The sequence below is a fragment of the Macrobrachium rosenbergii genome, chromosome 13 (assembly GCF_040412425.1).
Source record: "Macrobrachium rosenbergii isolate ZJJX-2024 chromosome 13, ASM4041242v1, whole genome shotgun sequence".
NCBI classification, from domain to species: domain Eukaryota; kingdom Metazoa; phylum Arthropoda; class Malacostraca; order Decapoda; family Palaemonidae; genus Macrobrachium; species Macrobrachium rosenbergii.
The window spans coordinates 40,546,660-40,563,912 of record NC_089753.1 but is presented as its reverse complement, the minus strand read 5'-3'; the positions used below and the strand labels follow the sequence as shown (position 1 = coordinate 40,563,912).

General features: G+C 39.3%; 1 protein-coding gene and 1 long non-coding RNA gene across 2 annotated transcripts in view; one reads left to right on the top strand and one right to left on the bottom strand.

The window, feature by feature from the left end:
- Nucleotides 1-971, top strand: part of LOC136844593 (uncharacterized) — a 4,155-nt gene extending 3,184 nt beyond the window's left edge. Inside the window, exon 4 of the mRNA XM_067113883.1 lies at nt 1-971. This exon is cut by the window's left edge and continues 4 nt beyond it. Within this exon, the coding sequence (XP_066969984.1) occupies nt 1-971 (971 nt within the window).
- Nucleotides 1-17,253, bottom strand: part of LOC136844677 (uncharacterized) — a 161,824-nt gene that overhangs the window by 117,575 nt on the left and 26,996 nt on the right. Inside the window, exon 2 of the long non-coding RNA XR_010854964.1 lies at nt 9,343-9,460. This is a non-coding gene — a long non-coding RNA (uncharacterized lncRNA). The remainder of the gene's footprint in view (nt 1-9,342; nt 9,461-17,253) is intronic.

Sequence of the window (17,253 nt, the reverse complement as noted above, 5' to 3'; positions counted from 1 at the left end):
CTCTTCATGAGATTCCATCAGATATTGCTGTAGGCTCAGGTGCTTCTGCAAGTTCTGCATCTAGTGCTTCATCTAGCTTTGGAGGTGTAAGTGCGGTTAGTGATATATTTTCCTCTGGTGATGGCAGTGGAATTGGAGGATTTTCTACTGGAGGTCAAGGAGCAGGAGGACATGGAGATTTCTCAGCTGGAGGGTCTGGGGATGCATTTACTGGTGACTCTGGATTAGGAGGATTTTCTGCTGGAGGTCAAGGAGCAGGAGGACATGGAGATTTCTCAGCTGGAGGGTCTGGGGATGCATTTACCGGTGACTCTGGATTAGGAGGACTTTCTGCTGGAGGTCAAGGAGCAGGAGGACATGGAGATTTCTCAGCTGGAGGGTCTGGGGATGCATTTGCTGGTGACTCTGGATTAGGAGGATTTTCTGCTGGAGGTCAAGGAGCAGGAGGACATGGAGATTTCTCAGCTGGAGGGTCTGGGGATGCATTTGCTGGTGACTCTGGATTAGGAGGATTTTCTGCTGGAGGTCAAGGAGCAGGAGGACATGGAGATTTCTCAGCTGGAGGGTCTGGGGATGCATTTGCTGGTGACTCTGGATTAGGAGGATTTTCTGCTGGAGGTCAAGGAGCAGGAGGACATGGAGATTTCTCAGCTGGAGGGTCTGGGGATGCATTTGCTGGTGACTCTGGATTAGGAGGATTTTCTGCTGGAGGTCAAGGAGCAGGAGGACATGGAGATTTCTCAGCTGGAGGGTCTGGGGATGCATTTACTGGTGACTCTGGATTAGGAGGACTTTCTGCTGGAGGTCAAGGAGCAGGAGGACATGGAGATTTCTCAGCTGGAGGGTCTGGTGATGCATTTGCTGGTGACTCTGGATTAGGAGGATTTTCTGCTGGAGGTCAAGGAGCAGGAGGACATGGAGATTTCTCAGCTGGGGGTCTGGGGATGCATTTGCTGGTGACTCTGGATTAGGAGGATTTTCTGCTGGAGGTCAAGGAGCAGGAGGACATGGAGATTTCTCAGCTGGAGGGTCTGGGGATGCATTTGCTGGTGACTCTGGATTAGGAGGATTTTCTGCTGGAGGTCAAGGAGCAGGAGGACATGGAGATTTCTCAGCTGGAGGGTCTGGTGATGCATTTGCTGGTGACTCTGGATTAGGAGGATTTTCTGCTGGAAGTCAAGGAGCAGGAGGACATGGAGATTTCTCAGCTGGAGGTCAAGGACTAGGGGGACATGGAGATTTCTCAGCTGGAGGGTCTGGGGATGCATCTGCTGCAGACTTTGGATTAGGAGGATTTTCTGCTGGTGTTCAAGGAGCAGGAGGACATGGAGATTTCTCAGCTGGAGGATCAGGGGATGCATTTGCTGGTGACACTGGATTAGGAGGATTTTCTGCTGGAGGTCAAGGAGTAGGAGGACATGGAGATTTCTCAGCTGGAGGATTAGGAGCTACATCTGCCTCTGCTGGTGGTAGTGGATTTGGAGGACTTTCTGCAGGAGGTGCTGGATCTTCTGCTTCAGCAGGTGTTGGTGGACTTGGTAGTTTCTCTGGAGGGTCAGGAGTTGCATCGGCTTCTGCTGGTAGCAGTGGAGTTGGAGGATTTTCCACAGGCGGGGCAGGATCATCTTCAGCTTCAGCAGGTTTAGGTGGACTTGGTGGTTTTTCAGCAGGTGGATCAGGAGCTGCTTCTGCCTCTGCTGGTGGTAGCGGATTTGGAGGATTTTCTGCAGGAGGGGCAGGATCTTCTTCAGCTTCAGCAGGTGTAGGAGGACTTGGTGGTTTCTCTGCTGGCGGATCAGGATCTTCATCTGCTTCTGTTGGTGGTAGTGGGTTTGGGGGTTCGCCTTTTGGCACTTCAGTGGGAGGAAGCGGAGTAGGAGGATTCTCTTCTGGGGGACCTGGTGTTGCATCAGCTTTAATAGGTGGTCCTGGATTAGGAGGATTTTCTTCTGGAGGATCAGGTGCAGCTTCTGCCTCAACTAGTAGTGGTGGATTTGGAGGGTTTCCTTCTGGAAGTATAGGATCTTCAGTAGGAGCAGGTGGAATTGGAGGTTTTCCTGTTGGAGGGTCAGGAGCTGCATCTGCGTCTGCTGGTGGTGGTGGATTTGGAGGATTCTCTTCTGGGGGACCCGGTGTTGCTTCAGCTTTAGTAGGAGGTCCTGGATTGGGAGGATTTTCTGCTGGAGGATCAGGTGCTGCTTCTGCCTCAACAGGTAGTGGTGGATTTGGAGGTTTTTCTTCTGGAGGTATAGGGTCTTCTTCCTCAGTAGGAGTAGGTGGAATTGGAGGTTTTCCTGTTGGAGGGTCAGGAGTTGCATCTGTGTCTGCTGGTGGTGGTGGATTAGGAGGATTTTCTTTTGGAGGACCTGGTGTTGCATCAGCTTTACTAGGAGGTCCTGGATTAGGAGGATTTTCTTCTGGAGGATCAGGTGCTACTTCTGCCTCAGTTGGTAGTAGTGGATTTGGAGGTTTTTCATCTGGAGGTGGAGGATCTTCTTCTTCAGTAGGAGTAGGTGGAATTGGAGGCTTTCCTGTTGGAGGGTCAGGAGTTGCATCCGTGTCTGCTGGTGGTGGTGGATTAGGAGGATTTTCTTCTGGGGGACCTGGTGTTGCATCAGCTTTAGTAGGAGGTCCTGGATTAGGAGGATTTTCTTCTGGAGGATCAGGTGCTGCTTCTGCCTCAGTTGGTAGTAGTGGATTTGGAGGTTTTTCATCTGGAGGTGGAGGATCCTCTTCTTCAGTAGGAGTAGGTGGAATAGGAGGCTTTCCTGTTGGAGGGTCAGGAGTTGCATCTGTGTCTGCTGGTGGTGGTGGATTAGGAGGATTTTCTTCTGGGGGACCTGGTGTTGCATCAGCTTTACTAGGAGGTCCTGGATTAGGAGGATTTTCTTCTGGAGGATCAGGTGTATCTTCTGCCTCAACAAGTAGTGGTGGATTTGGAGGTTTTTCATCTGGAGGTGGAGGATCTTCTTCCTCAGTAGGAGTAGGTGGAATTGGAGGTTTTCCCATTGGAGGGTCAGGAGCTGCATCTGTGTCTGCTGGTGGTGGTGGATTAGGAGGATTCTCTTCTGGGGGACCTGGTGTTGCATCAGCTTTAGTAGGAGGTCCTGGGTTAGGAGGGTTTTCTTCTGGAGGATTAGGTGCTGCTTCTGCCTCAGCTGGTAGTAGTGGATTTGGAGGTTTTTCATCTGGAGGTGGAGGATCTTCTTCAGTAGGAGTAGGTGGAATTGGAGGTTTTCCTGTTGGAGGGTTAGGTGCTGCATCTGTGTCTGCTGGTGGCGGTGGATTAGGAGGGTTTTCTTCTGGGGGACCTGGTGTTGCATCAGCTTTAGTAGGAGGTCCTGGATTAGGAGGATTTTCTTCTGGAGGATCAAGTGCTGCTTCTGCCTCAACAGGTAGTGGTGGATTTGGAGGTTTTCCTTCTGGAGGTATAGGATCTTCTTCCTCAGTAGGAGTAGGTGGAATTGGAGGTTTTCCTGTTGGAGGGTCAGGAGTTACATCTGTGTCTGCTGGTGGGGGTGGATTAGGTGGATTTTCTTCTGGGGGACCTGGTGTTGCATCAGCTTTAGTAGGAGGTCCTGGATTAGGAGGATTTTCTTCTGGAGGATCAGGTGCTGCTTTTGCCTCCACAAGTAGTGGCGGATTGGGAGGTTTTTCTTCTGGAGGTGGAGGATCTTCTTCAGTGGAAGTAGGTGGAATTGGAGGTTTTCCCATTGGAGGGTCAGGAGCTGCATCTGCGTCTGCTGGTGGTGGTGGATTAGGAGGATTTTCTTCTGGAGGCCCTGGTATTGCATCAGCTTTAATAGGAGGTCCTGGATTAGGAGGATTTTCTTCTGGTGGATCTGGTGTTGCAGGATCTTCTTCTTCAGTAGGAGTCAGTGGCATTGGAGGTCTCTCTGCTGGAGGGTCAGGAGCTTCATCTGCCTCTGCAGGTGGGGGTGGATTTGGAGGATTTTCAGCAGGTGGCTCAAGTGCTGCTTCTTCTTCAGTGGGAGGAAGTGGATTTGGAGGATTTTCTTCTGGTCGCCCTGGTGTTGCATCAGCTTTAGTAGGAAGTAGTGGATTTAGAGGAGTATCAGTTGGAGGGTCTGGAGCTGCATCAGCTTTGGTGGGAGGAAGTGGATTTGGAGGTTTCTCAAATCGAGGCCCAGGAACTACTACTGTTTCTACAAGTGCTGGTGGACATGGGGGCTTTTCCACAGGGGTGGTTGGTAGTAGTGGGTCGGCAGGTATTGGAGGAATTAGCTCAGGAGCAGGTTCAGGATTATCTGTTGGTTCAGCATCTGCATCATCCTCTAGTGCAGCAGCAGGATCAGGCTTCAACCCAGGGGGTCCATCTCTTGCTTCCTCAGCTGCCTCCTCTTCCTCTGCAGGAGTTGCACGCCCTGCCATTACTAACCGTGGATTCCAGGCTACAATAATTGGGGCCCCTGTTAGCATCACTCCTTCTGGTCCAAGCATTAGTTCAGTCTCAACATCTGGAAGAGGAGGTTCACAATTTTCTGCAAGTTCTTCATCTAGTGCAGCAATTAGTTCAACAAGTTCTTCGTCAGGTGCAAAGGGACGAAATGTCTCTGGTAAGAAGGTGAATAAGAAAGGTGGCTCATCAGCAGTGTCTAATGTTTTAGGGACGTCAAGAGTATCCTCCAGTGCTTCATCTTCATCTGCATCATCATCAATTCCAGTAGCATCAGCCCTGACCTCAGCTGGAGCTTCTTCGGCAGCAACTTCCTCTTCTGGCTCATCCTCTGGAGTGCTAACTGGATCCCATTCTGGTGGTGCCTTTGCAACAGGTTCATCTACAGCATCCTCTAGTGCATCTTCGTCCTCAGTATTAACCGGCACCTCAGCATCATTTCTGACAGGTGGCTCTGGAACTTCTCTAGGTACCGATATTCAACAGCTACCAGTGTTTTTGTTGGGACAACAAAGTCCAACAGGAAATCTAGCTGATTTTGCATCTGTTGGCGGTGCAAGATTCTTTGGGTCGGGACAATCAACAGGTGTAACAAGTAGCTCAGTACCTGTTGTAACAAGCGGTGCTCAGTTACTTCCTGCTGGAGGTTCTGCTCTCTCTCTCGGAACCAGTACTCCCTTGATCCTCACCTCGCCAGTGGTACACACTTCACCATTAGTACAAAGTATTCAAACAGGGTTTGTAGTTGGGGCCCAGAGTAACCCACTCAGTATTCCAAGTCAGAATCTAATAGTAAGTAATCCGCTTTCATTTGCTTCTATTCCCGGAAGTCAACTTACAACTCTTGGCTAAAAAACAGCTTAAAAGCGATTTGGAGTTGAAAAAGTTTTTGTAGCTAGTCTGGCACTAATGACTGGTCGACAATTAATGCACAGTATTGTAACTGATAAGAGTAATTTTTTTTTTGTTTGTTTGCCAGAAATGAAACCTCAGTGCATCGAATAAATAGCGTCTGTTGACACACGAATCTGCCAAAGTGTTATGTATCGAATATTGTTTATGTTGTTTCTTTTTGCTCATATGTGATATTTTAATCAAATGTAGTTTTTATTGTTAGTTGTTTGAAATGTTTTATGTGGTGCTTAGAATAATTTCGTGTTTTATACTTAATAAATAAATAAATGATAACTGATTTTTCTTCTGAATCTTTATCTGAGCGCACAAGCAAATAAGAAATGTTCTTTTTTCTCATCATTAAGAAAAAGAGGAAGAATTTTTCTCAACACTAAGTCATTTCCCATAACAGAGGGTGTCTCTGTAAAACAACAACACACACTAATCAATGCCACAGTCATACTTTAAATGCTGAACTATGAAACAAACCTCTATAAGTTGAAACTTTCACAATACTGGCTGCTTCATACGTACAACTAAGATTCATCAGGAGCACGTCGAACCTCCTTCCCCCTCCCCACTCCCCAAACATACTATACCTTTCACCCCATCTTGCACGCAATCAAAGCTTCCTGAACAATAAAACCCATCTTTTCCAAAACCTCTTTCATGCCACGTATCCAACCATTCATAAGTATTCCTCTCCTCCTTCAGCTAAACAGCATTGGCAGTTGACTACTTATTCAAACCGATATATACAAAATATCAAGTGTTAAATCAGAATATGAACGGATGATATCAATCTCTAGCGCTCCTGCTACCACATATGAATAATAAACAAGTAAAAAATGCGCCGAAGTTTCTTCGGTGCAATCGAGTTTTCTGTACATTGTATAATCAAGACCACCGAAAATACATCTATCTTTCTGTGGTCTCGGTATAATGCTGTGTGAGCCGCGGCCCGTGAAACTTTAACCACGGCCCGATGGTGGCCTGGCCTATATCGTTGCAAAACGCACGATTGTGGCTCACTTTAACCGTAAATAAAAAAAAACTTCTGAGGCTAGAGGGCTGCAATTTGGTGTGCTTGATGATTTGAGGGTGGATGATCAACATACCAATTTGCAGCCCTCTAGCCTCAGGAATTTTTAAGATCTGAGGGCGGACAGAAAAAGTGCAAACAGACAGACAAAGCCGGCAAAATAATTTTCTTTTCAGAAAACTAAAACGATACTTAGATCGGAAATCACACGTGCAGGGTCTGGCTTAAAAAGTAACAGAAAAAACAATAAATTTATAAATATAATAATAATTGTTAATAACAAATAAATATCAAGGAAGGTACCTTGGTTCGAGCTTCAGGACGGGGCATAACGTCTCAAGGGTCGAAACTTTCTGCCACGACCCTCTCCTATATTACCGTCATTTTTGACAGCAAAGGTACAATAGTATGTGAAGCGATATACAGAGCAAAGGAAATAAGGAGTTGGTATAAATCGGTCATTGTTAAACAGTGGTGTAAGCCACAGAATTCAAAGCAACGGCACACGGCGTTGGAAAGTATCACAGACTCTCTGTAATTCACAATCGTCAGCTTCAATCTCTGCCACGAATAAAGGTAAAAAGGGAACAAAACACATGACATCGTGGCACCTCAACAGAAAAATATGAATGTCGTTACTCAGCAAAGCAACTGACACGAGCTAACTTTAAAGGCACAGGTACTCTAGACAGGAACTGATGCATTCTGTCGAGTCAATACTTATGACACACAATTAAAAAATTTACCTTCCAACGATGGCCCCGAGCAATCTTTTGGACAAAGGAAATCACAGCTTCGAGCAACTCCGGATGAAAAACAGCAAACCCGGGAGGCTGTAGATGCCCAGATAGGAAGACAACATTCAAATCATGGCAAAACGAAAGGCTCGAAACGTTGTGCAAAATTCTACTTAGATATAGAAAGCCATTCCTTCTATACCTGAATTTCAGGCAACATTGCATTTCACTGGGGCTACATGAGAATAGAATGGAATATAAAATTTAGGCCAAAGGCCAAGCACTGGGACCTATGAGGTTTTAATGGTGTAACTGGAGGAAAACCTCGCAGCTGCACGATGAAGCAATTGTTAAGGGGTTGGGGAAAAGCAAGAGAGTTTAAAGTCGACAATATTCCAGAGTATTATCCAATACTCATGACGATTAAGTATAGTACAGTGTAACTATACGCGTTGAATTATAAACTGGGAGGCAGTGGACATCGGGTAATCAAAAAAGTAATAATTTTTCCGAGGATAACTTGAACCCCATCTATTACCCTACTGAATAATTCTTACATACGAGTACATCAGTTAAGACTGACAACAACTATATTCGCACTTCAATGAGTGGACAACTGTAACAAGAACTGTATTATCTGCATATTAAAAAATTTTTATTTTCTTAGAAAACAGGGCACTTAAGATTCACAACACAAAACTATCTCTCTCTGAAAAAAAAGGGACCTTTCCTAGATAGTGACCCCCAAGGGCTTTCGGGGGTCGTTATCTAGGACTAATATTTCTTGGGGGTCATTATCTTTATGATATTTGCAGTCTTTTGCTTATGTTTTACGGTAATCCCCAACGGACTTGTACTAAACACAGCAAAGGCGGAGACATACCGGGTTAAAATCCTTGGGGGGTCACTATCTAGGAAATACTAAAAAAATGGATATTCTTACCATATACAAAATAATTAATCTCTCCAAGTACTGTATCACTGTTATAGCACTATCATGTAATTATTCTGATCGTATATACTTAATACAAATGCAAGGTAAACAGTTAATTACTTCCAACGATGAAGAGTCCTTGATATTAAAACAAGTAAAAAATGCGGCGGAGTTTCTTCAGCGCAGTCGAGTTTTCTGTACAGCGTATAATGCTGTAGGATCCGTGGCCTATGACACTTTCAGCCACGGCCCGGTGTAGGCCTGTCCTATAGCATTGCCAGAAGCAAGATCATGGCTAACTTTAACCTTAAATAGTATGAAAACTACTGAGGCCAGAGGGCTGCAATTTGGTATGCTTGATGATTGGAGGGTGGATGATCAACATACCAATTTGAAGCCCTCTAGCCTCTGCGGCTTTTAAGATCTGAGGGCGGACAGAAAAAGTGCGGACGGCCATACAAGACTAACTCAACAGTTTTCTTTTACAGAAAACTAAAAAAAGATCTACAAAACGTATGAAGCTCGGAGTGATTTTTTATTTCCTGCCCGAACGAAGTAAAAAATGACATACATGGAAATGTTATTCTAATTCGCAAATTTTACTTTAGAAGCAAGCAGGAAATCGTGCCTGTAAGGTACACCGAGTTGGCGGAAATCAAAGATGCTTAAGCGCATGTTCAGTGTGACGTTCATTAAGGAACGCCTGGTGTTCATTTTATGCAAACGGATTCTGGAATGTGCTGGAAAATGTATGAATTATAAGATGCAGGAATGGTGAGAACTTGTAATATAATCTCTTTCTCTCTCTCTCCCTCTCTCTCTGAAACTATTACTTCCCGTAAGTTAATTTCCCACGTTTCTTTCTCATAATTCTATCAGTTCAAAACCTGAATTAAATAGTTCACCCCTCTCTCTCTCTCTCTGGGTGTGTGTGTGTGTGTATGTGTGTTAGGTATGAGGAAATAGGAATAAAAAGCTTACTTTTTCTTTGTAAAGTCTCTCTCTCTCTCTCTCTCTCTCTCTCTCTCTCTCTCTCTCTCTCTCAAACTCGGATCGACTAATAAGTCTTTGAGTCATCTTAATCCTTGTAACCCCTTGTAACTTGTCAGGAATTTAATCTATCTGGTTTCCCGTAAGTTAATTTCCTACGTTTCTTTCTCTAATTCTATAATAAAGCCATTTCTTCCGTAACTTGGAAAGTCATGAGGATATAAGGTGGCGCAAATGAAAGAAAAACTAGTATTTATAAAAGTATAGAATAATGTATAACACCATTATGACAGATAAAAGAAGCTAATAACAATTAAATCTCACTGACCGTATTATGTACGCAGAAAATCCGATCAAATCCTCTTGGATTTCAAGCAAATCCTGTGGCATTGTCATAATCTTAGCTTAGTCCCTAGTGGGAGTCGCTGTTCATGATGTGCCTCTTCCTGTGAAATAATAATAATAATAATAATAATAATAATAATAATAATAATAATAATAATAATAATGGTGAAGTAATCCACAATGGTGTAAATGTGTATGTATGTACGTATATATATATATATATATATATATATATATATATATATATATATATATATATATATATATATATATATATATATATATAAACCAGCTTTATGCAATCTGCTCGATTCTCTCGAAAGCTCTCGTTTGTGTAGATATTTCTAATATATATTGACATTTGCCCCATTCTGGGTTTCTTCAACATTTTAGTGACTCATGCTATTATGAGATTTTTATGAATAATAATAATAATAATAATAATAATAATAATAATAATAATAATAATAATAATACAAGAGACCTTCTTTGGGCGTAGTAATATTCAATGTCACTGTCGTCTTTACTGCGTACTGTTTTCCATATGGTTTCTTCTTTTAATTACTTGATTGGCTATTTTTTCCTGCGTTAAGTCATATATTAACTTCCAATATTCATAAACAGATACAGTAATAACTTCATCTCTGAGCAGCATATGGTCAGACGTAACATATATATACCTTAAGGTGTCCGTTCTGATGAACATCCTACCTATGAATGTTTAAACATTCTACCTAAGAATGTTTAAACATTCTGCCTATGAATTTCTATACATTCTGCCTATGAATGTTTATACATCCTACCTATGAATGTTTAAACATCCTACCTGTGAATGTTTAAACATTCTACCTGTGAATGTTTAAACATCCTACCAACGAATGTTAAAACATTCGACCTATGAATGTTTATACATCCTACTTATGAATGGTTAAACTACCTACCTATGAATATTTAAACATTCTACCTATGAATGTTTACTATTTCTACCTATTAAAGTTTAAACATTTTACCTATGAATGTTTATACATCCTACCTATGAATGTTTAAACATTCTATCTATGATTGTTTAAACATTCTACCTATGAATGTTAAAATTCTACCTATGAATGTTTATACATTCTACCTATGAATGTTTAAACTTTCTACCTATGAATGTTTAAACTTTCTACCTATGAATGTTTAAACATCCTAACAATGAATGGTTAAACATTCTACCTATGAATGTTTAAACTTTCTATCTATGATTGTTTAAACATTCTATCTATGAATGTTTAAACATTCTACCTATGAATTTTTATACATTCTACCTATGAATGTTTATACATCCTACCTATGAATGTTTAAAAATTCTACCTATGAATGTTTAAACATTCTACCTATGAATTTTATACATTCTACCTATGAATGTTTATACACCCTACCTATGAATGTTTAAACATTCTACCTATGAATGTTTAAACATTCTATCTATGATTGTTTAAACATTCTACCTATGAATGTTTATACATTCTACCTATGAATGTTTATACATCCTACCTATGAACGGTTAAACATTCTACCTATGAATGTTTAAACATTCTACCTATGAATTTTTATACATTCTACCTATGAATGTTCATACATCCTACCTATGAATGGTTAAACATTCTACCTAAGAATGTTTAAACATTCTACCTATGAATTTTTATACATTCTACCTATGAATGTTCATACATCCTACCTATGAATGGTTAAACATTCTACCTAAGAATGTTTAAATATTCTCCCTATGAATTTTTATACATTCTACCTATGAATGTTTACACATTCTACCTGTGAATATTTAAACATTCTATCCATGAGTGTTTAAACATTCTACCTATGAATGTTTAAACATTCGACCTATGAATGTTTAATGTTTAAACATTCGACCTATGAATGTTTAATGTTTAAACATTCTACCTATGAATGTTTAATGTTTAAACATTCTACCTATGAATGTTTACACATTCTACCTGTGAATGTTTAAACATTCTATCTATGATTGTTTAAACATTCTACCCATGAATATTTAAACATTCGACCTCTGAGTGTTTAAACATTCGACCTATGAATGTTTAAACATTCTATGTATGATTGTTTAAATATTCTTCCTATGAATGTTTAAACATTCGACCTATGAGTGTTTAAACATTCGACCTATGAATGTTTAAACATTCTATCTGTAAATGTTTAAAGTTTATCTCCAGGAAAAAAAAAAAAAAAAAAGAGCTCATACGACGAAATGGAAAAGAATGCCTTTGTAACTGTGATTACATTTGATAATTAAATTATTATTAATAATGAGAACATGTATAAATGTGGACGGAAAAATATGAAAATGTCAGTCACGTGGAAAACGTAACCTGAATACCTTTCTGGAGGCACAGAATTAAAACAAACGGTAAATAATTATGTTAGAATAATGTTTTCATAATCTCCTCTCGTGCTGACTTTTCTTCTAAATTGTTTTACATAGAAACCTGTTCTGATAATGAAACATATGTATATGCAAACACACAATCATATATTACACACACACACACACACACACATATATATATATATATATATATATATATATATATATATATATATGTATGTATATTATATTATATGTATAATGCTGTAACTGACAAATAAATAATGAAATGAGAGAACTGATCTTCAGCTCTACAGGGAGATTTGAACTCAAGTCTTCTGAGTTGCAAGCACACAGCTTTAAGTTACTTACTTTTACATAATAACCACTTGTCACATTTTATAAATATACAAAATATATATATATATATATATATATATATATATATATATATATATATATATATATATATATATATATATATATATACTGTATGAATCTTGTAACTGCCAATCAAATGAGAGAACTGAACTTCGGCTCTAAGGCAGATTGAATCTAAGACTTCTAGCAGAACAATAATTAGCAAGAAAAGCTCTAAAAATGAAGCACCAATTTTTTATTTTGTGTTGAAGTGAAAATTAGCTGACAAAATAATTAACAATTCCCACGTAAATATTACAAAACAATATGTACTTACTGGAAAAATAATTAACAATTCCAACATAAATATTACAAAACAATAGCGTCGGGGGGGGGGGGGAATGCTAGAACATTCTTTGGCAGATATTTAAATGAAGCAGCAGAAACAGATCTGGTAAGAGGAACAACTAAATTTGCTTCGTAACTTACGCAGATTTGTGGTTTGTCTTCACAGACTCCCTTAAACGTATGAAGTTAGTAATTAACCGTTTAGTGCATCAATATTTACAGCAGTCATTCTAAATATACCTTAGGAATATGGTGCCCACACATTTCCTTCAAAAAGGGAACAGTAACTGAAACAAGGTTTCTATATCTAACATTAGTAAAAAAACATCGCTTTTTTCTGATTTTCTGAGAGTTTTCGTTGCTCTTCTTACATTCCCGTCTTAGAGAAGAGCATTCTTAACCAATTCTTTTAGTAATTGTGAGAAAATGGGTTATTTTTACCTAAATGTACGGTGTAATATTCTTAAGTACTGGCCCTATTCTACCCAAAGCGCTGGAATACCCATATGCTTATCTATAATGCATACAACAAAGACTAATACACCCGTATACACATCGCTGTTTCTCTTTCCAATTCAGACATTCCTTATCATAAAAATAGTAAAAAATATGGTCGACATACATGGCCTAAAGATGGTCGACATACATGGCCTAAAGATGGTGGGAAATGGACAAAATAACTGACCAAAAACTAGTAGATAATGGACAACATAACTGACCAAAAAATGGTAGAAAATTGACAACATAACTGACCTAAAAATATTAGAACATGGACAACATAACTGACCGCAAAATAGTAGACCATGGCCGACATAATTATATGACCTAAAAATAGTGGAAAATGGACAAAATAACTGACCAAAAACTAGTAGAAAATGGACAACATAACTGACCAAAAAATAGTAGAAAATTGACAACATATCTGACCTAAAATTATTAGAACAAGGACAACATAACTGACCGCAAAATAGCAGACCATGGCCGACGTATATGACCTAAAAGTAGCGGAAAATGGACAACATAACTGACCTAAAAATATTAGAACATGGACAACATAACTGACCAAAAAATAGTAGACCATACCTGACAAATATGACCTAAAAATAGTGGAAAATGGACAACATAACCGAACAAAAACGGTAGAAAATGGACAACATAACTGACCTAAAAATAGTAGAAAATTGACAACTTATCTGACCTAAAAATAGTAAAAAATGGACAACATAACAGACCTAAAAATAGTAGAAAATGGGCAACATAACTGACCAAAAAATAGCAGAAAATGGACATCTGACCTAAAAATAGTAGAGCATGGACAAAATAACTGGCCTGAAAATGGTAGAAAATTGACAACATATCTGACCTAAAAATAGTAGAACATGGACAATATAACTAACCTAACAATAGTAGAAAATGGACAATATAACCGACCTAAAATAGTAGAAAATTGACAACATATCTGACCTAAAAATAGCAGAAAATTGATAACATATCTGACCTAAAAATAGCAAAACATAGACAACATAACTGACCAAAAAAATAGAACAACATGGACAACATAACTGACCAAAAAATATTAGAAAACGGACAATATAACCGACCTAAAAATAATAGAAAATTGACAACATATCTGGTCTAAAAATAATAAAACATGTCCAACATAACTCACCTACAAATAGTAGAAAATGGACAACGTAAGTGACCTATCATGTCGTGAGTCTAGTAAGATATAAAAGAGAGACAGGGAAGTACCACTGCACTGTCAATGATCCAATTACTAAATTTTCGGGTGACCTGACCGGGATGACCAGGAAAGTTGATTCAGCGTATGTCGGAATATTTATTTCACTGCTGGAGCCTAACAATAAAAAATATTCCCATCTCTGGCGTTACAGAAACCGTGAAAGCCCTTTTCTAACAGGGATAGAATAAGAATAAAATAAATAAGTATATAAATAAATACATAAATAAATACACAAATAAATATATAAACCTATACACACACGTGTATAATATATATATTGTATATATGTGTGTGTGTGTGTGTGTGCGAGATTTCTCCGCTTACCAAGAGTTAATTATCTGTTTGACTTTTGGCTATTATACTGATTATACTTGTGTGTGTATATATATATATATATATATATATATATATATATATATATATATATATATATATATATATATATATATATATATATATATATATATAAAATATAATTATATATATTACGTGTGTGTGAGATTCCTCTGCTTACTAATAATTCAGTATCTGTTTGACTTTTGGCTATTATACTTCGATTATACTGGTATAATTCAACAGTGTTCTTTTACAAGAAGAAAAATGCGCAAACAGAAAAATAAAATCCAAAGAATGACAGAATGACAAATAGTGTATTTCGAAGCCAAAGAATGACAGTAATGCCCATATCTAAGTTTTCCACCGCGGGAAAATGTTACTTGTTGCTCGAAACTGAGACGACAAATATTTATCACTGAACTGAATAAGTTGTTTGATGCTTTCAAATCACTATCGCCGTACGTCCGCGTGAGATGCCGGTCTGACCACTGCAAAGAAAAGAAAGGAATTGCAATGGTGTCACTCGGAAATGCTTCAAACAGTAGAGCGTCAACATTGCAGTTTAACTTTCCGTTACACATTTCTATACCTGATCGCGTCTTGTTACAAGTCTTATTACAGAGATAGCTTCCAGGTTGACCACTTGCTTGAGATAAAGGGGACTTGCCTGACCCAAGCACTCGAAGCGCCAAGGGGTCATCAACCCAACTGGTCTTCTGGACCGGGTATATAACGAAGGTTCTGATTTCCCCAGAACCATTTTGCGTCTCTCTCGATCTCCGAAGACCTCACACAACCTCGGTGTTCGAGGGAGGTCAGCGATTCGACCAGCGTCGACACTCGAACATCTTAGGGGCCTCCGACTCCAAGGGAGGTCAACGACTTGACAAGAGGTCAAGGCCCGGAGGTCAACGACTTGACAGAGGTCAACGCCCGAAAGTCTTTGGATCTCCGAATCCAGAGGGAGGTCAACGACTCGACGGAGGTCAACGCCCGGACGTCTTAGGACCCCCGAATCCACAGAGAGGTCAAAGACTCGACAGAGCTCAACGCCCGAACGCCTAAGGACCTCCGATTCCACAGGGAGGTCAACGACACGACGATAGTCGACATACCAGTGATGTGGACGAAGGTACTTCGACAAAAGTTTCTTTAACCTTGTGAGATACAGTTTACTGATTGATTTAATTCTATTAGCTGGCGCCCCAAAAACCACAGTCATCGAAGCCGGAAACGTCACTTGCTTCAAAAACTAGTCTGACAGATGAGTGTTTACGAAAGTTATATGGTTAGGTGCAGACCGTTTGATGTGCGAACTGTTATATTTAATTTAGGAAGTTCAGTTCTATCTAATTTGGGAACTTCCTTACGTAACTGTACCGTCTTGGATTATGAGTGATTAAGTCTTTTATTATTATAATTATTATTATTATCATTCGTAATGAGTATAAGTTCTTATAGAATAACGCGGCAGGCCTTGAACTACCACAGAAGCCTTCAAATGCATGGATGTTGATATCTGCATAAACACAATTATATATATATATATATATATATATATATATATATATATATATATATATATATATATATATATATATATATATATATATATATATATATAATTCTAATAGCCACAATGCCCTCTTAACTTCTCGAATTCTTCGCGCTTTTTTGGATATGCTTGTAACTACGAAGCCGTAACATCCAAGCGCAAGAAATTGAAGAGACTGTGACTGCCGGTCGCAGGCGACGAACCCGCGTCACCACAACCACAAGGGAGGTCACGTTGCCGAATTGACCACGGGTCAGGTCGGCAACGTGACCTCCTTGTGATTATGGTGACGCAGGTTCGTCTCCCGCGACCGGCAATCACAGTCTCATCAATTTCTTGCGTTTGGATGTTACGGCTTCGTAGTTACAAGCATATCCAAAAAGTGCGAATAATTCGAGAAGTTAGAAGGGCATTGTAGCTATTAGAATTACATATGTGTCTGGTAAAAGTGACCAGTAGATTCTACATCTATATATATATATATATATATATATATATATATATATATATATATATATATATATATATATATATATATATATATATATATATATATATATATATATATATATATATATATATATATATATATATATTATATATATATATACACATGTATACATATACATAATTTACTTCTTTCTCTGCATCTTTTCCCACTTCTATGTGGGGGTCGATGTTTCTGAAAGCTGTCCTCTACCTGGCTCGGTCAGACACATAGTCCTCTGATAACTGTTTCGGATCTCTCCTAGATAGTGACCCCGCAAAGGATTTTAACCTGGTATGTATCCACCTTTGCTGCGTGTTTAGTACAAGCCTGTTGGGGATTACCGTAAAAACATAAGCAAAAAAACTGTAAATATCATAAAGATAACGACCCCAAGAAATATTAGTCCTAGATAACGACCCCCAAAAACCCTTGTAGGTTAATATCTAGGAAAGATCCACTGTTTGTCTCTCAGATCTTTTACATCCATCCACCTTCGCTTCTGTGCTAATCACTTTCTCTCTCTAACCAGGCACCTCCATTTGCATCACTCTCCTCCCTACATGTGTCTTATCCCTTCTTATCACATGGCCATACCACTGCAGTCTTCTTTCATAGGCCACCTTGGAAAGTTCTACGACTTTAGCAGTTCCTCTTATTCTTTCATTCTTGATCCTGTCATTT